Raw genomic sequence first — 25,300 nt, 5'->3', positions numbered from 1 at the left:
ACTCTTATGTTCCAAAAAAGTTCAACATTTAATTTTAATGCGATATAACATAGTATTATGTGTACATGTAAACATACTACCGACATTTTGGCTCTTGTTTACGAAGACAATTTCAATGACGATATTTTCGTTACTAATTTAAAAAATATATAAAGTACCTACAATGTACCGCACACTTAGTGACTATTTTACGATAAAGGCTGTTTTCGATCTAAATGACATATTTCTTGTTCGCGATACGTGTTCACGAGTGCTTAAGGCTGAGGACTGCTAGCTCTTAACGTTAAAGTAATAATTTCAGATAAAATTTAGTGTATCACTACAGGGGCAATAAAAAAAGACGTCCAGCTCAGCCAGCTCAGCTCAACCCACAGCGGAATCTATCAAGATGCCTACTGGTATATAAGATAGGTAGGTGCAGGCCAGTGTGGACATATACTCGTAGTGTGGAATAGTTTGTATTCGCTGTGGAAGAGGGAACAGGTCACTCGAAGCATAATTGCGATCCTAAGACCAATTCACTATCAAAGTTATTGTACTTATAACATCGAAAGCATGTTAAAGTCAAAGATCAAGATGTTCAATAACTAGCAGTTAGTTGTACAATGAAATCAAAAAAATTTTTGATAAATTTATTCCAATCTTAGTAGTATTACAAATAAAAATCAGAAACAATATAACATAAGACGCGATATAAATTTTAAATCGATTATACAATTCGAATTTTCATGAAATATCGATCAATCGCAAATCGCGATCACTCGTTGCTTGATATGATAAAATACTCTAAATTATTTTACAAACGTTATTATAATACCTACATAAAATTTATATAAAAATTGAGTTCATTTCAAAGAAGGGTAATTCGTAGCAATAACAAAATCAAGCATTACATTAAAGCAAACTTCAAATTCTATCGACAGGTTTATGTGCATACTCCTCTCAACACGCACTATCCCTATACAAATGTAGCGTACAGTTTATATTAAATATTTTACAAAGTCTGTACTCCATTCTATAAGTTGTTCGAAAGAAAAGGACGCATCAGCGACGAACTTAAAACTAAAAATATAGCTTTTGTGTAACCTAAGCTTCAAATAAGACTCAAATAGTATGTTTAAAGACTTGTCTGTATCCAATTTAAATAGATTTAATAACTAACATTTATTCCTGTCTTTAGGTACAACAACTAGGTTCCATATTAACTAAGATTGAATTTTCTTGTGGATAATAATTCAGTCTAATGTCGTTCAATAATAGTTTTATTTAGGAATTTCCCAAAAAAAAGGTATTCCGCAACCACCACGCTTTTAGACCTTGAATTAATAATGCTGCTATTGAATCTTTAATCAATTAAACAGCAAATTTAAAACACAAAACTTACATTATGATCAACTCAACTCAACGTCCGCTAGTATCGACCCATAGGAAAAACCTCATGGACTATATAATTATACATTCTGAATCCACCATGACATCATTTTAAGTCTATATCCCTTATTGATAATAGTCAGTATACAATAATTTAATTCACATTTGTACCCAAAAAGTTGGTGTCGCGTCGCCACTAAACTCATAAGTTTGACGAGTCCATGATCTGAAGTAATATTATTGTAAGATACTTTTAGAAACAATTAGATGATTCAGATTGTCATTGTCAATGGTTCGTTTGGTTCTTAGTAAGCGATCAGTTAGATGCATTGCGCAGTCGCTCTAATAGGGCCCTGAGCGCCCTCGGCCGGCGCTAGGAGCAGCCGTGGCGCTGCATCCAGGAGGAGTAGCGCGCCACGTCGGCGGGGCTCACCGTGCGCCGCGTCTTGTCCGCGGAGGCGCCCAGGTCGGCGGCCGACACCGGCGCCTCCAGCTCGGAGCGCTTCAGTCTGCGGATCTGGTCCGGACTCTTACCGGCTATCTTACGACGCATCGTCATCATGGCGGCATCCCTGAATTAAAAAATAATAGTTTAAAAAAACACGCTTTACATAAAATCCACTATTTTCAATTTCAATTTATTAAAATTTATTTTCTATTTTTTAGTTGAATTTTTATTTTTTCAACTTTTTTTTCAATTTTTTTTATATATTGAATCGTCATCGGTCCTCGATAAATCTACAAAGTTTGAATGAAATCTGGCCGTTTAAAGTGGGTCAGAATCGCGTCCAAAGGAGTCAGTTACAAACATACAAACATACATACAAGTGAAGCAAATATAAAGCGTGTAAAAACAAAATATTAAGTCGTCGTGGCCTAAAGGATACGACGTCCGGTGCATTCGTATCTAGCGATGTACCGGTGTTCGAATCCCGCAGGCGGGTACCAATTTTTCTAATGAATTACGTACTTAACAAATGTACACGATTGACTTCCACGGTGAAGGAATAACGATTCCTTGAAAAAGTAGTTCATAACCTCACCGGCACAAGTTGCAGATGTCAGATCCGCTGTAACCGTCCAATTTAGTTGCTAGATCCACTAGATCTACATCTTCCGCTAGCGCGACTTCTCGGAGGCACAGCTTCAGAAGTTTCACACGCGTCGGCTCTGCATTAATTAATGAATTATAAAATTATCGATGACAAAAAATAGGTTTTTTTTTATTGCTTAGGTGGGTGGACGAGCTCACGGCCAACCTGATGTTAAATAGTTACTGGAGCCCATAGACATCACACGAGACATGGGTTCTTAGGTCTCAGTTTTTACAATACAACGGCTGCCCCACCCTTCAAGCCGAAACGCATTACTGTCTCACGGCAGAAATAGACAGGATGGTGGTACTTACCCGTGCGAACTCACAAAACGTCCTGCCACTAGTACGTTATATGATTTTCTTCTATTTCTCTTCTTTTTCTAATTTTCATCTTGTTAATTTATTAAGTAGTATGCTTTATTATTTTAAAACGAGTTAGAATACTTTAACAAAATTATAATAATTTGTATACCTAGTAATGGTACAGATACGCCCCACCATCCTGCCTATTTCAGCCGCAAAGTAATAATAAGCTGTGATAGTCGTTATTCTATTTCCATTGGAATTTTGTCGACAGACACATTCAGCTTATGGAGTCCATGAGCCGTTTCATCAAAGACAAATAATACTAAGTTAAAATTTTACCATCTGGAAGGCCAATGTAGATCCTTTTCTCAAACCTCCTTCTGAAGGCTTCGTCGATGTCCCACGGATGGTTGGTTGCGGCTAATACCATTATGATTTTATCTTGGTTGCTAAAAAAGATGTTACAAATAAATCATTAATATTTTGAGTCATATTTATTAATACTAGTTTTCACTTTATGATCCGAAACTCGAACATAATCCCTGACATGACAAGATTTAGATTCATCCTATTTTCAACCTAATAATGGTATGGAAAATAAAGTATTATTTAAGCAAAACTTTAATATGGGTATACGTTATATTACCGTTTGTATTCTAAGGCTCGTCAATTGGCGCTCCTAAAAAATCGATTCACAAAAAAAGAGAAAATGACACTTAACTCTTTTGTCTTTTCCTATTTAGATATAGATTTAAAGCTACAAAATTTGTATGAATGCGAACATTGTCTTTTGTCGCGATTCTCTGCTTAGCGCGAAATTAAATCCCTCCAAAGTTCCTTGTTTCTTAACAGATTTTTATTTTGTTTTATCTCATCAGCTTTTTATAAGAAAATAATATAATAGTTTAAAAAACTAACAAAATACGCTTTTATAGAAAATCCAACAAAAAATAGAAAATAATTTTTGCGTAAAAAGCGTGGGGTGCATTGTATAAATTTTTAGTTGGATTTTCTATAAAAGCGTATTTTGTTCGTTTTTTTAAACGATTATTTATTTTTCATTTTTTAGTTGAATTTCAATTTTTTCATATTTTTTTTAAATATTGAATTGTCATCGGTCCTTAATAAGTATACCAAATTTCGAGTTCATCCGACGTCTTGAAGGGGGTCAAAATCATGTTCAAAGATTCCGTTACAAACATACATATACGTCTGAAGCTAATAAAAGCGTATTAAAATACAATTTACAAGCCGATGATTGCTGATAGCCGATGATAAAATCTATTGGACTCACAATACGGCAGCAAGCCCGTCCATTTGTATGAGCAGTTCTGCTTTGAATCGTCGCGAGGCCTCGTGCTCAGAGTCAGCACCGCGGACCGCGCACAATGAGTCCACCTCGTCCAAGAAGATCGTGCTCGGCGCGTAGAAAGACGCCTGACAATATAAAATTATTTTGAAGTGAAAACTTTTTTAGCATCGTTGTGATTCAAAAGTCGATGATTTTTTTTTGGAACGAAGTTCCTTATGGCACGATGCGGAGGGATACCCTAACCGGGAAAAAACGTCCGTAACGTAAGATTTTTATTATTAATGCACACAGCGCACGACTTAACTTTGTAATAACGTACAAAAAATTGCATATTTTTTTATTATATATTTTTTATAAATCATTGTGAATAAAATATAGTTGATAACTCTGTAAAGTAGTTTTTATTTTATTTTTATCAATAAAAAAATTAAAATTATACCCGAATAATTATTTTCTTTATACCTCGAATAGAACTTAAAATTAATATTTTTATAATAAGGAACCTCGTTCCTATCCGGTGACCCACGACACCACACATCTTTAATTTTTTTATTGCTTAGATGGGTAGACGTGCTCACAGCCCACCTGGTGTTAAGTGGTTATTGGAGCCCATAGACATGTACAACGTAAATGCGCCACCCACCTTGAGATATAAATTCTAAGGTCTCAGTATAGTTACAACGGCTGCCCCATCCTTTGAACCGCAACGCATTAGTGCTTCACGGCAGAAATAGGCCGCGCGGACTCACACGAGGTCCTACCACCAGTAAAAACTGACGCCTCAAGGTATTCAGGTTACTATATACAACTAGATAGTAATATAGGTATATTACTATCTAGTTGTATGGACTGCAGTGTATTTTAAATATATATCATTAGTATTATGTACTGTCAGCTCGTCAAAGATGGGCATATTGTATTGGCATCTATGTTAATACACAATAATAGATTTAGAGCTTCTAAAACGTTATAAGCTTAGATCAAAATTAATTAAAGTGCCTCACCATGTCAAAAAGAAGTCTGACCAATTTCTCAGAATCTCCCCTGTACTTCGAAGTGAGTGTGGCCGAAGATACATTAAAGAAAGTGGTTCTGCACTCTGTGGCCACAGCCCTCGCGAGCAAAGTCTTCCCTGTACCCGGAGGTCCTGTGAGGAGCACGCCCTTCCAAGGTCTCCTTATACCCTGACGAATGGACATAAACTATTATAATTAAAGCAGCATTTTTTTATTTTTTCATATAAATTTTAATAACACTTAAATCGTGCGGGCCCTCCGTAAAGTATTTAGAATATCGGATGTAACAAAATGGCAATAGAAAACGCGATATTTAAATGTGAAAGTAATTTAAAAAATTTGTACAACTCGCGAAAACCGGAGAAAAAAATATGCATTAACTTTTTTTTTTATTACCCTTGTAGGCAGACGAGCATACGACCCACCTGATGGTGAATGGTTACCGTCGCCCATGGACTTTAGCAATGCGAGGGGCAGAGCCAAGCCAAGCTGCCTACAATTAATACTAACTATTTAATTTACATTGTTTGGTATTTATCTCCATTAGATAAACATTTTATTGATATTTCGAAGAGTGTATTGTGCGGTCGTTTAAAAAATCCCTCCATATTTTAAAAATCTAAGTCCACTAAAGCTTAAGCTGAGCCTTATTAATCAGCCATTTAAAAAAAAAGATAAATTTCCATTTATTTTAAGTTCATTTGCAAATTAATATAATATAAAATAAAATTATTAAGCCCGTTTTCTTTAAGTCGATTATGATAAATAGTCGATGGATTTTTTTTTATCAGGAACCAGACTACAAAAGTATCGAAGTTTCATGTCCATACCATTTTGGTTAATTAATTCAAATTGTTTTTACACGCTTCATATTAGCTTCACTTGTATGTATGTTTGTAACTGACTCCTTTAGACGCGATTTTGATCCACTTTAAACGGCCAGATTTCATTCAAACTTTGTAAATTTATCGAGGACCGATGACATTTCAATATTAAAAAAAATATTGAAAAATTGAAATTCAACTAAAAAATGAAAAATAAATAATAGTTTAAAAAAACTAAAAAACACGCTTTATATAAAATTCAACTAAAAAATAGAAAATAAATTTTGACGCTTCTTTTACAATAAAATATATATATATTTTTACACTATTTTCAATTTAAATTTATTAAAATTTATTTTCTATTTTTTTGTTGAATTTTATATAAAACGTGTTTTTTTATTTTTTTTATTTTTTTGTTTTTTAAACTAACCTTAAAGTAATCAGGCATCACTAAAGGCAGAACCATCGCCTCCTGTAGCACGGCCTTTGCATCGTCCAATCCAATGACATCCTTCCAGCGCACATCAGGATTCCTCTGCAATATATCTCTCTCCAGGGTCTCCACTAGATGCATTTCATAGCCGGTCGCATCGAATGTTTTTTCATCCTTCTCATAAATTGTAACATCTTGTCCTTCTGAGGCTTCAGCCTTTCTAACAATCGGTTTAATTGGAGCCAACTGTCTTACGCGTTGTCGTGGCATCCTTTCCACAGACCTGGTCTTCCTTCCACTGCCCACTGAAGATGAAGAGGTCTTTCTAGCGACGATGGACGGCAAGGTCGGCTGGATGTCAGGGTCGCGTTTCCGTAACGATCCCGCCCATTTCTCAGTCGTGGGGTCCGTTTGTTTATTTTGCTCTTGTGACTGATCTAGAAATGTATTCGACTGAGTTGGTTTCACTACTGAAAATTGAACAAGATGATTTCGTTTTTATCAAGAAACGGTGAGCTAAAGAAAACGGATATGACATTAAGGAAAATACAGTGCTATTGAACAGCGGTATGCGACTCCAACTAGTGACTAATATTATAGCGCATTTCTTTACTAGCAGACTATCTTTTAAATAAGGTATCTCGATTAATACTTACTGTTCAATATTATCCTATATCATTTTTATTATCTGTTATACTTCTGACAAGGTGGTACTAATGTTTTTTTTTCATTTTGTTTATTGCTTTGGTGAGTGGACGAGCTCACGGCCCACCGAGAGTTAAGTGGTTACTGGAGTCCATAGACATCTACAACGTAAATGCCGCCACCTACCGTGAAATATGAGTTCTTAGGTCTCAGCATAGTTACAACGGCTGCCCCGCCCTTTAAACCGAAACGCACTAATGCTTCACGGCAGAAATAGGCAGAGTGGTGGGCACTACCCGTGTGGACTCACTAGAGGTCCGACCACTAGTAATTATAATTACGCAAATTATAACGTAACGCAAATTATAATTTTGCGGGTTCGATTTTTACTACACGATGTTATTCCTTCCCCGTTAAAGCCAATGCTGAACATTTGTTAAGTCTTTTACGTATTTCATTAGAAATGCAATGCTCTAAAAAATAACTTAAATTTGGATGAAATGCATTATTGATCGAAAATAGCAACAGAGGCCAGGCCCGTAAATCTAACTAATCTGAAACGAATATAGATATTATGAAGCTAAGTTTCATAGTACCAATGTTTGTTTCAGAGTTTGATAAAGTTTGAAGTGAGAGTTTGATTTGAATTTTACTGGTGGTAGAACCTTTTGTGAATCCGCGCGGGTAGGTACCACCACCCTGCCTGTTTCTGCCGTTTAGCAATAATGCGTTTCGGTTTGAAGGGTGAGGCAGCCGTTGGAACTATACTTGAGGCCTTAGAACTTATATCTCAAGGTGGGTGGCGCATTTACGTTGTAGATGTCTATGGGCTCCAGTAACCACTTAACACCAGGTGGCCTGTGGGCTCGTCCACCCATCTAAGCAATAAAAAAAAATTAGAAAGGACTTAGGCCCCAAGGCAATCGTATCGCAATATGTACTATTACGATAGTACTATTAACTACCTACCTACTACTAATAACGTCATCATAACAATTATACTGTTGCAAATGAAACTGTCCAAGGTATGTGGACAGCATTTACATAAAGCATAATAATCGTAATTAGGCACTGGCGCCCCTCAAAACCTATAGGCAAATGGGTCATTTCTGCCCATATACGCTAGTAAGGAAATAGGCATTACTGATCTGATAGGCTACGCATGTGCTATATCTGGCCCATCGCCATGTATGGTTGCGAAACGTGGACCCTGAAAGAGGACACTACAAGACGCCTACAGGCTTTCGAGATGTGGTGCTACCGTCGCATGTTACGCATTAGTTGGACGCAGAGGGTCAGGAACGAAACCGTGCTTCAGCGCGTTCATATGTCCCGGAAAATGTTGCCTTCTATCAAAAAGCGCAAGATAGAATATCTCGGTCACGTGCTCAGGAACGATAGATACATGCTGCTGCAGTTGATAATTATGGGCAAAGTGGTCGGAAAAAGAAGTGCTGGGCGAAGAAAGGTGTCGTGGCTCCGGAATGTCCGGGAGTGGACCGGTGTTGCCTCCGTCGAACAGCTGTTCCGGCTGGCTGCTGATAGAAATGAATACAAGAATCTAACGGCTAAGCTTCAGGATTGAAGAGGCACTGGAAGAAGAAGAAGAAGAAGAAGAAGATCTGACAAAATCTTACTCTGGGTAGGAGGATGTCTGGTACCAGTGGCGGCATGCGTGTTGGAATGATTCTTCGCCCGCTCCTTCCTCGTGTCAGGGCGCTCTGTCTGTAGACCATCACGTGGAGGCTGATGATCCCGAGTATCACCACGTTGTCTTGCCGTCATCCTAGCAAAACCAAACGGCTGGAGGCTCTCCACCATCATACGGTCCATCATACGAGCCATCTGATGGAAGCCTGATGATGGGCTGAAAAAATTAAAAAAAAATTGATTTTTGGATATTAAGACAAAGGGAAGTTGCTCCAACGACAGTCCGAATCCTATATTTCGGAACTTTTTTATGTTTTCAAGCCTATCTGGACAATGTTTTTATTTCGCCATTCAGTATTTTTTATAAAATACTTTTAATCCTATAACAGTTACTATTACACGTGCTACAAATAAATAATCAATGTGCTTTGAATTGAATGGGCTTCAAAAACTGCTCGTCAACATTTACAGTTTTGAATCCGCTTCCTCGTTGCTTTTTTTTATTACTTAGATGGGTGCACGAGCTCACAGCGCACCTAGTGTTAAGTGGCCACTGGAGCACATAGACATCTATAACGTAAATGCGCCACCCACCTTGAGATAATATAAGTTCCTAAGTCTCAGTATGGCTATAACGGCTGCCCCACCCTTCAAACTGAAACGCATTACTGCTTCACGGCAGAAATAGGCGGGTTGGTGGTACCTACCCGTGCGGACTCACAAGAGGTCCTACCACCAATAAAACCTTCTTACAGTATAACGCATTCAGTACTATATTTTGAACGCCAAAGGCTTACGACCTTATTTCTGTTCAGTTAAAAACTTTAGCTCAAATGAGGATTCTTACAACAATCAAAAAGATTATTCACTATAATTTATTTTCATTTTTCAACAATCTTCATTGAACGTAATTGGCTAAATTGTTTTAACTTTGCTCAGTTTAGTTCTCGTGTATCATATATAAGCCATCGTGAGTAAGGAAGTTATCATGAAACAAATAAACTAATCAAGACTTCGTTGTAAATTAATCAACTTCAGTTAAAGCTACTTTATTTTTATTTCAATATCTATATGAGTAAAAACGAATGTTTGTCTGTATATTGAACCTCTACGCGCTCGTGAGCGATTCAACCTTCCTGGCTGAGCCCTTGCTCGCCCACCTGCCCTGGGAAAACTGGACAGGCCTTCGGGCCACCCGTAATCTCTCAAACTTAGCGGTCTTAAGCTTTAACTGTAGGCAGCGGCTTGGCTCTGCCCCTGGCATTGCTGAAGTCCATGGGCGACGGTAACCACTCACTATCAGGTGGGCCGTATGCTTGTCAGCCTACAAGGGCAATAAAAAAAAAACAAAAAAAAAGATTCGACCGATTGAAATGTAACTTTGTACGATTGTCGTTCAGGATATCGTTTCATCTAAGCATCAACGTACCTAGACCAGATGGCGTGAGACTAGATTTAACAAATAGCTATTTCTCATACATAGACAAAACTTAGAGCTAAAGTCACAGCAAAGCGTGGTTCAGTTATACTAGTTTTGAGCTAAAGCATATCAGGAACATATCAACCTCAAACATTATTGCATTAATTTTATCGGTTCCTTTGACTATAAAACATAAAAAACGTAAAATACTATTGATATTTTCAAATACTGTTACTAATAATATCCTTTTCTAGCAGATGATAAGTTCTCTACTTCTAATAAGTTCTAATAGGCTCAACTCTGTTTCAGAGACCAACTCAAAAACTCTGCTGCATCTGTTTACTGTTTCTATCTAAGGTACAATATTGGAGCATTCCACTTTGGGTGCGATTTTTGTTACGTAAACATTTTAGGGCCGCTCTATAGATTTAAAAGAGAGGTTTATCCCGTACGTGTTATTAAGTACGTACCCAAAAAAAGGGTCTGGTTCAAAGAACTGTCTCAGCCCCCCGACGTTCGGGTAAAATGCGTTTCCGAAATCCATACTTCGCTTCAACAAGATTGATGTTCGCTTCAAAAACATTAGTTACTTTTCTTCTAAGAGCTACAGTCGGTCACGCAATCATAATTTTCGCTACAATGGGTGTCATTACGAAGTCCGGAAAATCTTGGACTATTAAGTGTATAATCTATGGCACTGACGTCGGTGTTGTGGACACGTTGCTATGACAATAGAGTCATAAACAATAGTAAAACAAGGACTTTAACGATAACGTTATAGAAAATTACACCTTACAAAAATACGAATAAGAACGTGTTTTATTAAAGGTCCACGGCTGGTCCACTTTCTGAAATGTTTTTGTGTGTAAATGAACTCCAATTAGCCTAGATTTCAACCAACAGAAAGGTTTGAGTGGACGCCCTGATCTTTGGCACGACTTAATCATACTTTTTTTTATTACAATAATACACTTCAGTTTAAATAGGTCAGAGAATCATATTAGCCTGTCCACTTAATCAGAGTTATTGTCTGTCAGTCGGAGTAGTTACTGTCACATCGCCATAATTCATCCATGGTAGCAATCTTCACTTCATTTCCTATTAAACTACCTAATTTCAAATCCCTTATGCCCTATATTAAGTACTAGATAATATATCTTGTCGTAAAAGGATCGTGTATTTAAAGGCCAACAGACACTTCAAGGCCTCTTTTATTGCATAAAGATTACTAAACAGCAATTTTACTCTTGAATAATGTAAACAATTTCAACACTGTCAACACTGTCAACGTATTGACGATTTCAATAAACAAATCTTTCATTTACAAATATGATTGAAACCACAAAATACGCATTGAATCTGAATACACGACTGCTTTACGGAAATAAGTTATGTTACGAAAGGTTTATTACCATGAACGCAATAATAGCTGCGGAATGGAGAGGGATTGACAACGGTCAGTCACGCATTCATGGGTCGACCTCGTCTAGGGCAAGCACAAATAACAACGCTGTATATAATGCGTATAAATTCAAATCTGGACAGTTCTGGCTCTGATAACGGCCAGCTTGGGAACACTCAACTTCAATCCAAGTGCCCATTTTGAATCCATTTCAATTAATAGCGGCTTTGCAAATAGGAACGTGTCACAGCTTCCTGACAAAAATAGGCACAACAGTATCAGCTCGTTTAGGCTTTTAAGGTAGAAGATCATAAACATCAGTTTGCTCATAATGGTTTGTCGGATTCACCACAGGATACCGCTACATGAAATCAGACTTTAATGCCCACTGAGTTTCTCGTCGGATCTTCTCAGTGGGTCGCGTTTCCAATCCGGTGGTAGATTCTGTGAAGCACTGCTCTTGTTAGGGTCAGTGTTAGCAACACTCCGGTTTGAGCCCCGTGAGCTCACCTACACGTTAGGGCGAAGCTGAAATAGCCTCTCAAGGCTATCAGCATAGGCAAAAGAATTTAGTTAACGAATTGAAACTAAAATAATCATTTGCCAACTCATTCCTTTCACTCTTCGAACAAAATAGCCTTGTATACTAATCTAAAAGCGATACGTATTTACTAACGTCATCAGAATAACTGTTATAAACTTAATATAATTGTCATAAGTCCTGGAATTCAACTAGTAAAGACGGCACTACAGCTGCCTATTACCACAGTCCGTCGACATTAAGCAATCATTCGATTACTTCTGAACCGGTTGCATCAGGACGGGGTGTATGCAGGCCTAAGAACTCTGGACCCTATCACTCAAAATGTATTGCAGTATGTGACCACCGCGCTGTAAAACTGCATTGAGGTGAACGAACTCTTCGCTCTGAAGGAGGGTAAACTTGACAGCGCGTACCGGAACTGTGCCAAAGGTCAATGACTATCATACGTAGTACTCATTGCTACGTATGTAGCAAGTCAGACAAACATATAGATTGGAGTCAATGACTTTTCACTGAATGGTTCTTTTTTCAGGAAGCATACTTTATCCATTAAGCTTTGAAAACAATTCATACGTTGATTGAATGACATGGAAAGGTAGCTTGGTGAAGGCGGAGGCTCGCAGATAGAAATTGTGCATCACATTGTGGCTTGGATTTTTTTATTTTTTATTTCTTGAGTGGACGAGCCCACCTATGTTAAATGGTTACCGGAGCCCATAGACATCTATAACGTAAATGCCGCCACCTACCTTGAGACATGAGTTCTAAGGTCCCAGTTTTATACAGTACAACGGCTGCCCCACCCTTCAAACCGAAACGCATTACTGCTTCACTGCAGAAATAGGCAGGATGGTGGAACGTACCCGTGCGGACTCACAAGGCGTCCTACCACGAGTAATTACGCAAATTATAATTTTAATATAAATCTCATAATATTTTCCACGGCAATGCTGCGCGAGGAGCTAACGGAGTTTTTTCTTTTATTATATGTAGATATACGAATCCATAGACTATAAGCAGATATGCTAATACAAAAATAATATAAAGCAATAATACAAAAGTTTTAGCTTTTTTGTACCAGGAGACCAGAATAATAGCGATGGCTATCTTGACTATTTCCATTGCGAAGTGCACATGTATTCCGGTTTGATTCGAATAATCGATTTGATGAATTTCAATGAAATTGAGACTACGCTTCATGATTCTGTTAACTACTTAATACTGGCTGATTCAATTACGCTAATCCAGACCAAATACTTTAGAGCAATAAGCACTTCATCTATCTTACTTAGTCTGGTCATAAACACTGCTACAAACAAATAAAAAAAAATCTATTGCAAATAACATTTATTACTTTTACAGTATGTTACTTTAATACATAAATATAAAACAATTTAAAGTATAAAAAGCTTATTCGAAGTGGTCTCCGTTGTCTGCAATACAGTCTTTTAAACGTTGAGGCCAGTTATCAATAGAAGCACGCACTCTTTCCATGGGAAAAATTTTCACTGCCAATCGTACGGATTGTTTTAGGGACTCCAAATTATCATGGCGTTTATTGCAAGCCGTACTCTCTAAAACTGACCATAAATCATAATCCAGCGGATTAAGATCGGGACTAGACGACGGCCAGTCTTCAGCTCTGATGAAGTCCGAAACGTTCGTTTCCAACCAAGACTGCGTAGACCGAGATTTATGACCTGGCGCCGAGTCTTGCTGGAAGGACCATTCTTGATTATTGAACATGGTGTTGTTAAGGGGCTTCACTACCTTCTCAATAATGGTATCTTGATACACTTGTGCCGATGTTTTGATACCTTTTTCACAAAAGTATGGCTCAGACACTCCTTCATAGCTAATACCCCACCACACCATCACTGAAGTCGGATAGTGCCCACGTTGCACTCTGTCGACTAATTGGGAAGCTTCCTTAGGCTGCAAGTCCTAAGTCATCTTTTAAAATACTCGACATGGTTCTAGGCGCTATCTTCATCTCCCGAGATAAAATCTTTTGCTTTCGGACAGGATTTCTTCGAATTATTTCCCTTACTGCTTTGACCATCTTTTTCGTACGAACACTACGTGGACGACCAGATCTTTTTCTGTCACAAACAGAGGAGGTCTCATTGCACCTATTAATAGCCCGGTACACAAACATTTTACTAATACCAAGCGTATGAAGAGTTTTAAAAATTGCAGTTGGCTCCATACCTACTTTGTGTAATGCAATCACAGCGATTCTGTTCTCTTTGTCACCCCACTCCATTTTAATATCGCAAAATATTGTGCAATGTATTAGCGCTAAAATGAGAAAACTCAATGAGCAATCATATAAAAATGACAGATTCCAAATTAAAATGTAATATTTTGTTTATTTTTAATTGTAACATTATTTATGGCCATACTAAGTATATCGGTATTCGCAGTTTTTATCACTAGTTATTATCCATTTTTATAATTACAAAATAGATAATGTAAAGATTCCTGGGATCTAGAATGTAATTAGAAAATAAATGTTTTTTTTTATTGCTTAGGTGGGTGGACGAGCTCACAGCCCACCTGGTGTTAAGTGGTTACTGGAGCACAGTACAGAAAAGCCTAGTTTGGGGGCCTATTATCGTATGTAATTTGTCCCGATTTATTAAATAAACTTTTTTATTAAATAATTTAATACTAACTTTATTTATTAAATAAACGTAAGATTCGTATAATTGATAAATATTAAAAATATTTTTATCTTCTTCGAGCAGTAAACATGCTCGAAGAAGCTTTGAGAACATAATATTTCAAATAGTGTTTCAATATCAACAAACCCTGCTCAGACCAAGTAAAATGGCCCTAACAAGCTTACGTTTGCTCTAATACGGATTATTATTGTGTCCTTTGTGAGGATCTCGCCCACTCGTCCAGTCGAATTATGGTAAATTATTATGTGGGCGTGATTTCAACGGAACGGCCAATTTGTTCCAGACCCCTCAGGCAAATCAGTCTTCATTTATTTGTTAAATCCAATTTCAAATCGAGATAATGATTTTACGTGTGCTAAACGGATAAATACTGGTCATATTTATCAAAATATTTGGATACGGATTTCAAAACGATCCAAATATCCGTTCCATATAATCTATATCCATCCAAATAATCCGTATCCAAATATTTTTACTGTATTCAATATTCAAAAATATCCTCACACCAGCCGCGAGCGAGCCTATGCGGTATGCGTAGTATTTTTTATATTTTTTATTGCCCGTGTAGGCAGACGAGCATACGGCCCACGTGATGGTGAGTGGTTACCGTCGCCCATAGACTTTAGCAATGCCAGTGGCAGAGCCAAACCGCTGCCTACCGTTAAGTACTCTCCACAAGCCTCGTTTGAAGAAGGATATTTCTTAAATCGAATAGCTTTTCAACGCTAAATATGTATATTTAATTGTGATTTTTCTTATTTTTTTTTGTTTTTTTGCTTCAAAGAGACATAGTATGAGTCTATACTTGAGAACGGGGCAAGCGGATTTCTTTTCGATAAATTGAATTATACAAATTACAAATGTAATGCAGATGCACTGTTGTAGTGCAAACACATCTGACCTTCTCTTTTTTTAATTGCTTAGATGTGGACACTGGAGCCCATTGACATCTATGACGTAAATATGCCATCCACCTTGAGGTATAAGTTATAAGATCTCAAGTATACTTATAACGGCTGCCCCGCCTTTCAAACCGAAACGCATTAATGTTTCACGGCACAAATAGGCAGGGTGGTGGTACCTACCCGTGCGGACTCACAAGAGGTCCTTCACCTCCCCCAATTTCTCACAGGAGACTACGCCTTGAAAAAGGCGCGCGAAGCACTTGCCCAGCAGAACCGACTACCGACTAAACCCCATCGAGCTCACAAGAGGTAGTAATAATAAAGATTTACAATAAATGGAGAGAAAAAAAAACTGTTCTATTTGCGTCATTTTCACGGTGTATTCGTATGAAACAATGTTGTCCAAGGACGATGTCGAATGTTGCGTGACCGGCGAAGCTACAAAAATATAACCTTGATTACCATACTAATAAATATTCATAAATAAATTAGCTGATGAATTACGATATGATTCGATAAGCAAACAAACACTTCGGCCCTTACTTCCATGTTTCTTTGCGGTGTGCACCGATTGATGACGCTTATCGATTATTTTACTGGCGATCTTTTTTTATGTTTGAAGGATTACTGGTGGCCCGGAGACCTCTCCAGTTTGACCAGGGCAGGTGCGCGAGCAAAGGCTCAGTCAGGAGGGGTGGAATTTGCTAACAGCTGCCTGAGCGCCTCTAAAGGAGACCTAACAACTCAAAGGCAGCTGCTTCGCGAATGAATCTAATACCGGATCGGAATCGCAACCCGCTGAGAAGGTCCGGCGAGAAACTCAGCGGGATGATGTTTAGGTTAGGTTGCACATCGAACTCCTTGCCGAGTTGAACGAGTACGGTTACCGAGGTCCCTAAGTCTGCTCCTAGTGTTAGAGCTGAAGGCGTGTAATGCAAGGCTTATTGGATCTGATGGATCCGTAAGGACGTCTAGGGCGTTGACGGTGACTGGCTCCTGCGTGATCAGGATTCTGGGAGTAGTCAGCGGTGACAACGATAAGGCGATTATTATGACTCATAGCCTTATCGAAGTAGCGTTCCGACGCTGACTTCATGTGTTTTCGGATCGATTCGAGGTCCAGCTCGTCGTGTGAGTCGACGTTTCTCACGAACCACAACGGAGACGGGGAAATGTCTTAATAAATAAACTAAATAGAAGCGACGAGAGGACGGAGCCCTGCGGGACTCCAGCCATGAGTGGTCGCGGAGAGGAACGGGTTCCCTCTACTCGATATCGAAAAGAGCGGTTGAAGTCTCGTATGATGAGCACAAGACTGTCCAGCACGCCCACGTTGAATAGTTGTTGGACGGGTAGAAGTTGTAATTTGTGATAAATATAACTATAAGATTGCACTTGTTCTTCAATTGACCGGGCAATATCGATCGAGTATCTTTTGGATCTTTGGTGCTCGACAACTCGACAATGCTAATTTACAAAACCTATACAACGAGCAGTCAGTCTTCAAAATGTATGTACTGCAGTAGATGGCTCAGCTAGCCGGTGCATAGATTGACATTGTGAGATTTAAATTTCAATTACATTGTCACATCAATTATGTATATTAATTGCACTAACCATGCCGTGCAATCGTGCAGCGGCTTAGTTGTTCCCCGAGCATTGCTAATGGACATGAGCGACGGTGACTCCTTACCATTAGGTGATCTGCATGCTCATCTACACATAATGACGTTAATAAAAAAAACAATCACACATAGTTGACAATATATTTAGTTTCGGAATATTTATACGAACACTACATTAACGCCGCCGAGGCCACAGAAGTGCTGATGCGACAGGTCTCTGTTATTATTGTAAGCGGTTATCAGCAAGGTGATCGGTTCGCGTTATACAGAGAAACGGGTCCGACATCAAGCTCGAAGCATACAAAAGCATTATTATGAAGGTTAGCAGCTTATGTGTAAAACTGGGCAGAACAGCTCGATTTGTAATAATTACTTTCACAGCACACATATTAACAAGATTTATAATCCTTAAAAAGCTTAATGCAGAAACGAGCAATTGTATGTAATTTTTTTTAAATATATACTCGTATAATGTCTATTAGTTCTAATTTTACTTTTTTAGAAATTGAAATTAAATGTCCAATACGTTGTTCTGTACAACAAAGAAAAACATTTAATTATTTATTTTGTAATTTTCATTACGCGTAACATCTAAGCTCCTTTTCCAAAAGCATAAGTATATACATATGTATATACATATAAATTACATGAAATGCCCACGGACCACCTAAGTATTAAATGTTTATCGGAACCCATAAGTATAACAACGTAAGCGCACGAAACATGATTTAGAATTCCACCCAATTTTGACCCTATAGACGTTGTCCTTTTCAATTAATTTTATAAGCTTACCGTTTTCAATAAAAAAAACATTGAACTCTCTAAAAAACATTGAACGTCACTTTTCATATGAACATTTTTAAAATAGTCAATTGGTCCAACTAGGATATTAAAAACATCGGTTTACCAACGAACAACATTTAATATAAATACCTAGTCAGGTCATAAGTATTGTCACACAGTAAAAACTTTTCTTTTAGAATGCTGGCCACAAAAAAGTTTATTGAATTCGAATTTCGAATTGTTCATGAAAATAAAAATGTATACTTTTAGAATTTTTACTAATTTTTAAATATGGAGTGGACGCTTAAAGAAGACCGTGTTGCAGTTATTGCGTTGCATCGTTGCGGTTACGCGCCAATTCAAATTTTTAACATACTGAAAATTTTGAATATAACCAAAAGATTCGTTTATCGTACCATCAAACGATACAATGAAGACTCTAGTGTAGGTGACAGATCAAGAAGTGGTCGCCCTCGGTCTGTTAGGACTCCAGCAGTGATGAAAGCTGTGAGGGCGCGAATTCAAAGAAATCCCAAACGTAAGCAGAAACTGTTGGCCCTTCAGATGGGGTTAAGCAGAACCACGGTGAAAAGGGTGTTAAATGAAGACTTAAGGCTTCGGGCATATCGAAGAAAAACAGGACATCGTTTGAATGCTCGTCTAATGGACCTGAGACTGAAGAGATGCCGCGCTTTGTTGAAGCGGTACGCGGGAAAAAAATATCGGGAAATTCTTTTTTCGGATGAAAAAAATTTTACCGTAGAAGAGAGCTACAACAAACAAAATGATAAGGTGTACGCACACAGTAGTGAAGAAGTGAGCAACCGTATTCCGCGTGTACAACGAGGTCATTTTCCATCCTCGCTCATGGTATGGTTGGGAGTTTCTTATTGGGGCTTAACAGAGGTACATTTTTGTGAGAAAGGTGTAAAAACGAATGCAGTTGTGTATCAAAATACAGTCCTGACGAACCTTGTGGAACCTGTTTCTCATACCATGTTCAATAACAGGCACTGGGTATTCCAACAAGATTCGGCGCCAGCTCATAGAGCGAAGAGCACACAAGACTGACTGGTGGCGCGTGAAATCGACTTCATCCGGCACACAGACTGGCCCTCCTCCAGTCCAGATTTGAATCCGTTAGATTACAAGATATGACAACACTTGGAGGAAAAGGCGTGCTCAAAGCCTCATCCCAATTTGGAGTCATTCAAGACATCCTAGATTAAGGCAGCCGCCGATATTGACATGGACCTCGTTCGTGCTGCGATAGACGACTGGCCGCGCAGATTGAAGGCCTGTATTCAAAATCACGGAGGTCATTTTGAATAAACTTTAGTGTCATAAGAATCTATGTTTTGTTAAGTTCATTTTGGTATATGAATGGTTACATAATGAATAAACTTGTTTCAATTATTTTACATTAAACATGTGACAGAATTTATGACCTGACTAGGTATAATATAATTTCATATTAACATTTAATTTTATATTACTCAAATAAGTAAATTTATTAGGTTTGATGATAGGCTTCCTCATCATATTTATTTTGTACATAGGAGTACACAGATGCTACTATTAAAATAATATTTCGACGTCACATTCAGACCACCATTTTGTCTATAACTAAATATATTTAACCCAAAATTACGCTCAAACTTTAAAAGAACTCGAAGTAATATAATTATTGTTAGATCATCAGTTCATCAAGCTGTATTACTTATATATTAAGTCGAAATATTCAATCGAATAGATGCTAAAGCTAATGAATGCGTGTTAGAAAATATGTAGATTTGCAATGAGTCTTACCAAGCGATGTCCCAAGCGGAGTGGAAAGCTGGATGAGCACTCATGGCCCCAAGAGGCATTCCGAACCCGAACTCAATCTTGAGGTCGTCCCTCCTCGGCCAGGAGCCCCGTGCCTCCTTCTCGCTCGTTGAAGCTTTCAGGTCATTCGTCATCTTCGAATAGTAAACGAGACCTAACGAGAGTACGTGACGTAGAGGACCATTACCGAAGTCAAAATAATAATACGACCAATAATTAATCTATACTAATATTACAAAGCTGAAGAGTTTGTTTGTTTGAACGCGCTAATCTCAGGAACTACTGGTTCGATTTGAAAAATTCTTTCAGTGTTATACAGCCCATTTATTGAGGAAGGCTATAGGCATCACGGTAAGGCCAATACAAGTGGAGCACCAATAAAGATTGTTTCATAATAGTAGTTTAAATAGCTATAATTCAAAAATATTTTCACTTTCTACGTAAATGAAGTGGGGTCAAGATTTAGCGTTATGCCAAAGTAACTATTCCACGCGGACAGAGTCGCGGGCAAAAGCTAGTCTCAACATAAACGCCTATATACAACAACACAACAAAACAATGTTTGGTCCTACGACAATGTGACACGAGACCTTAGTTCAATCAAAAGGCCGTTGAAACAAAGGTCGCAATATCAAATAAACAAGTTAAAACTTATGATCCTAAGTTCTACGATAGACGCATTAGTATTTCCTCACGGTACTGCTCCAATATTGTTTCCCACTGTAAGACACTCTATTCTAGACTAATGGATACAAATAGTCTGCAATTATTTTTAATCATAGTCCAGTATCCAGCCCGTATTCCAGGTAAAAAGGTGAAAATTAGGGAATTATTAAAAGTTGTGATAATATTAAAACATGAATTTCATTGCCAACAGTTATTATACTGCATATTATAATTATTTATTGTACAGACACTATTTTGAATCTATAATCCCATTACTTAAAGCTCGTGTTATACTAGACAACCATTGCATTCAGTATTTCAAACGGGCTACTTTCCTCAACTGTTTTACACGTATTTTATATAGATTCATACGCCCGGTACAGCAACCATTAAAAATTAAACTAACAAAAGCGTGAAAAATGCATGGTCCATTTAAATCCGTTTGTAATATCCGCTTAATTTCCTAAACTCCGTAAACTAGTATATCCACAAATAAATTTTTCAAAAGTAAAATTAACAAACCCTTTAAATAAAAGAAATACGAAAAGCCGCAGCTATTTAATTACATTTAATTAGTTCAAGAAAACGGCACGCGAATCGTAGACCGTCTACGTTGTCTACGTCGAGCTACGGAGCTAGAGAGGCGGCGGCCGCGTCGAGTGACCGCGACGCACTGGCGTCCGACGCGGCCGACGCGGCGGACGATGACCGACGGTACTTTACGAAAGGTACTTTATACCGAACGATGTTTTTTAATTGTGTCGTGGATGTGCATTGTGCATAATTAAAGTTCGATATTATTGGAACGAAAGTTCCTTATGGGACGTTGCGGAGGAGAACCCTAACCGGGAAAAAACGTCCGTAACGTAAGATTTTTATTTTATTCATATGAATAGCTGTTTCTTTGTATATTATTATTATATATTTTTTATAAATCATTGTGAATAAAATAAAGTTGATAACTTTGTAAAGCAGTTTTTTTTTATCAAAAAAAATGTATACCCGAATAATTATTTTCTTTATACCTCGAATACAACTTAAAATTAATATTTTTATAATAAGGAACTTCTTCCTATCCAGTGTACCACGACACCACACATCTTTATTATTTTAAATTTAGAATGTCTCTGAAATTACAGACATTAAATACAGCGACAATTTACGACTTCATTAATTTTATATTCACAATCTGTCCTTCCCTATTACAATGGTTTGACCAGTACCTCGGTCTACCAAGATAATGATCTCACAATAGAACAGTGTGCGGTACGAACTTACAGTATGCAGCACTGAACGTCTACAGTTGTAGACAACGGCTTAGATGTGCCCTTGGCATTGCTTACGTGTATGACGCTGTTTGATGCTTGAAATAGGTCTTAGGCTTGTTCAACTATGTTCACCGGCAATATGAAGAAATTGAGTATTTATATTTGTTACTAGCGGCCAGTTCCGGCTCCGCTCGGGATTTAAAAAAATTTCAACGGTATTTGACATTGTTTTATTTTTTTAAATAAAAGAACACTTATTGCGGCATAACTATAATAGTTAAATATATGCTGTCGCGACACTTTTTGTAAATAATGTGTTCTACAAAGTCGTAGTTTTCGCAAGGCACAGGATGTAAAGAATATTTTAGGTATTTTTTACACCTTGGGTTACATTATTGGAGTTTTAGTAAGAATCCCAATTTTTTTTCAAAAAATATTATAGCCAATGTCACTCGGTAATAGTGTAGCTTCCAAACAGTTAAAAAATGTTTCAAATCGGTTCAGTAATTTCGGAGCCTATTCAATAAAAACAAACAAACAAATCTTTCCTCTTTATAATATTAGTATAGATTGCTGGGCACATACAGTGTGGAACGAGCTAGTGGCCTATCTGCTCTTAACTGAAGCCATTTAGACGAAGTTCGAAAACGTGTCATAGTGAATGACGACACCTACCTTGAGACAATAGGACAATGCCTCAATTAAGTCGAAAGGTGGTTGGTCCGCTCTTTACACCGAAACGCATGGCTGCATCGCGACAGGAATAAGTAGGACACTCCATTCTACTTATTCCTATCTTCAGCCGTGCAGGCCTTGAATATACCCTACCACCAGCAAATGCCTGTTGTTTCAGTATGTTGGTATAATACTCAGAGAACTCTGCTTCCCATTCTCCGATAAATCCCTTACGTAGGACCTCTTGTGAGTCCGCATGGGTAGGTATCAGCGCCCCGCCTATTTCTGCCGTGAAGCAGCAATGCGTTTCGGTTTGAAGGGTGGGGTAGCCATTGTAACTATACTGAGACCTTAGAAATATCTCAAGGTGCGTGGCGCGTTTACGTTGTAGATGTCTATAGGCTTTAGTAACCACTTAACACCAGGTGGGCTATGAGCTCGCCACACATCTAAGCAATAAAAAGAAAAAGAAAAAATATGACACGCACGCGAAGAGACGGGTAGGTAATGTTATTTATGGCATATTTTTTCCAAGTTAAATATCCTATACAAATTGATACCTCTTATGTGTATTATTTAATTTTAATACTAACAAATAAAGATAGAGCAGAGTATTTTTTTCATGAACATTCAATAGTTTTAGTTTGAGTAATAAAAATCGTGAGCAAATCGTATAATGTAAAAGAAACACATAGTTGTGACTTCCATTAAACACAATAATAATTATTAATAATGAATACTCTCTTAGGAATTTTAAATTAGAAAATTTTATATGCAATTTTAACTCAGCTGAACATCTTATACTACTATATGAGCATACCTACGAAAATTATAATATATGTATATACATAGTTATGTTTATTTAGGTAAATGAATAATAGGACACATTTTGTTATTCTATTTAACTATATTGTGCATTTTTATATTTTTTGTTTTATCATCGATTTGAAAATCGGCTTGGTTAACAAAATTCCGCCATCACTTTTTAGCATCACATCACTGGGTACTGGAGTAATTGATTTAGTTAAAATAAGGGTTAGGGCGAATCATAAACGGTAATCATTGATAGCTAACTAACTATACTGAGACCTTAGAACTCATATCTCAAGGTGGGTGGCGCATTTACGTCTTAGATGCCTATGGGTTCCATTATCCACTTAACACCAGGTGGGCTGTGAGCTCGTCCACCCATCTAAGCAATAAATAAAAAATAAAATTTGGCTGATGACCACTCACGATCAGGTAGGCCCTGGACAAGTTTCACTTTGAGTATTAAACTAATTTTACCTCTCAACGCCAACCAGGACCAGGGTGACCAAATCCATCGAATTATCAACCTCTTTGTTAGAACAGCTAAGTAGTATGTGCGACTTGAACTCGCTATGCAATCCTTCTGACCCCCATATCTAGTCAGTACTCGTAAAGGGCATTGACTTCATGTCAATCGTCAATGTCATTAAACTGCTTTAACTGGGCCAATAACTTCAAAAAGCCACAAGTTCATAGATCCAAACTAGACGCGTCACGGCGTACAAAAGCGTTCATCCATTAATTTTTAATCGTCTACAACCCAGGCAACACTCTCTAATCCGGTTAGCAGAATCGGGTCAATGATTTATTTATCATTATTGATTCCATTGATAACTTTAGTGAGAGCCATTACGAGCAATGAACTACTAGAATTGCCTAGTACTAGAATTGCCCGGTCATGTTAAAAGTGTAATAGCTACATTGATACCTATCGGACTGGCTCACTGGGTTTCGCGCCAAATATTCTCAGTGGGTCGCGTTTCCGATCCGGTGGTAGATTCTGCAAAGCACTGCTTTTGCTAGGGTTCGTGTTAGCAACGTCGTCAGGTTTGAGCCCCGAGAGCTCACCCACTCGCTCGGTAACGCTGGCACAGCCTTTCAAGGCTACCAGCTTAAGTAGAAAAAAAATGGTCGGTAGTGATATTTGAAACTGCCTTAAATAAGACGGTCTAGTCTTAGTTATGCGGTAGGCAGCGGCTTGGCTCTGCCCCTGGCATTGCTGACGTCCATGGGCGACGGTAACCACTCACCATCAGGTGGGCCGTATGCTCGTATGCCTACAAGGGCAATAAAAAAAAATACTCTTAACACCTTTTACGTAACTCGTGGCCGTGAATGACTTTCGCGATAGAGGTGTAACACGATTTTGAACTCGTCGATTCACGATTCCACGGTGAAGGAATAACATCGTGTAATAAAATCAAATCCGTAAAATTATAATTTGCGTAATTACTGGTGGCAGGACCCCTTGTGAGTCCGCACGGGTAGGTACCACCGCCCCGCCTATTTCTGCCGTGAAGCAGTAATGCGTTTCGGTTTGAAGGGTGGGGCAGCCGTTGTAACTATACTGAGATCTTAGAAATTACATGTCAAGGTGGGTGGCACATTTATGTTATAGATGTGGTATGGGCTCCAGTAACCACTTAACACCAGGTGGGCTGTGAGCCCGTCAATCCATCTAAGCAATAAATAAAAAATTCGGCAATATGCGTGATAAATGATAGTAGAATATTCGGAGACCAAGCGAGAACTTGTCACAATCCTTCTTATTTCTGCTGCGAAGTAATAATGTGTTGTGGTTTGAAGAGTGAGCAATTCCACCACAACAATGCAACCTCGAATTCAAGACGTGCTGACATCACCCATATCATCGTGTCGGTTATGCGCCGACTAGCATCGGTCAATGCCAAGAGCACTATTAATCCGCTGCCAACCACACTATTTAAATAGTACTGTGGCGGGTAGACATCGTACAACGCAAGATAATTGACAGATGCCTGATACAAATTCCGAACAACAACATTAGGACCGTCGG

General features: G+C 38.1%; 1 protein-coding gene across 3 annotated transcripts; it reads right to left on the bottom strand.

The window, feature by feature from the left end:
- Positions 1–620: 620 nt before the first annotated feature.
- On the bottom strand, positions 621–21,197 carry LOC114247430 (katanin p60 ATPase-containing subunit A-like 1). Of its 3 annotated transcripts, none has more exons than XM_028180402.2 (9): positions 21,035–21,197; positions 19,829–20,000; positions 8,641–8,870; positions 6,356–6,795; positions 5,090–5,269; positions 4,068–4,210; positions 3,113–3,222; positions 2,415–2,541; positions 621–1,943 (listed from the first exon to the last, which is right to left on the bottom strand). In XM_028180402.2, exons 2-9 carry the CDS (start codon positions 19,978–19,980, stop codon positions 1,745–1,747), a joined length of 1,581 nt encoding a protein of 526 aa, XP_028036203.2. In that variant the 5' UTR covers positions 19,981–20,000; positions 21,035–21,197; the 3' UTR covers positions 621–1,744. The 3 variants fall into 3 exon arrangements, with proteins under 3 accessions (XP_028036203.2, XP_028036200.2, XP_028036204.2); XM_028180399.2 differs by having other exon boundaries at positions 6,356–6,828; positions 21,035–21,196; XM_028180403.2 differs by lacking the exons at positions 19,829–20,000; positions 21,035–21,197 and adding an exon at positions 10,544–10,715 and having other exon boundaries at positions 6,356–6,828.
- Positions 21,198–25,300: the final 4,103 nt, after the last annotated feature.

The sequence above is a fragment of the Bombyx mandarina genome, chromosome 09, assembly GCF_030267445.1.
Source record: "Bombyx mandarina strain Sakado chromosome 09, ASM3026744v2".
Lineage (NCBI taxonomy): Eukaryota > Metazoa > Arthropoda > Insecta > Lepidoptera > Bombycidae > Bombyx > Bombyx mandarina.
The sequence above is the reverse complement of the archived record's forward strand: the minus strand, read 5'-3'. Positions and strand labels throughout refer to the sequence as shown.

Excerpts from the sequence above, each read along its gene's own strand:
- LOC114247430 (XM_028180399.2), bottom strand. The coding sequence starts at position 19,980 with ATGACGAATGACCTGAAAGCTTCAACGAGCGAGAAGGAGGCACGGGGC. Across the intron at positions 6,829-8,640 it reads CAGACATCCTCCTACCCAGA|TAGTGAAACCAACTCAGTCG; the intron begins GTAAGATTTTGT and ends TTCAATTTTCAG. Across the intron at positions 5,270-6,355 it reads TGATGCCTGATTACTTTAAG|GGTATAAGGAGACCTTGGAA; the intron begins GTTAGTTTAAAA and ends TCCATTCGTCAG.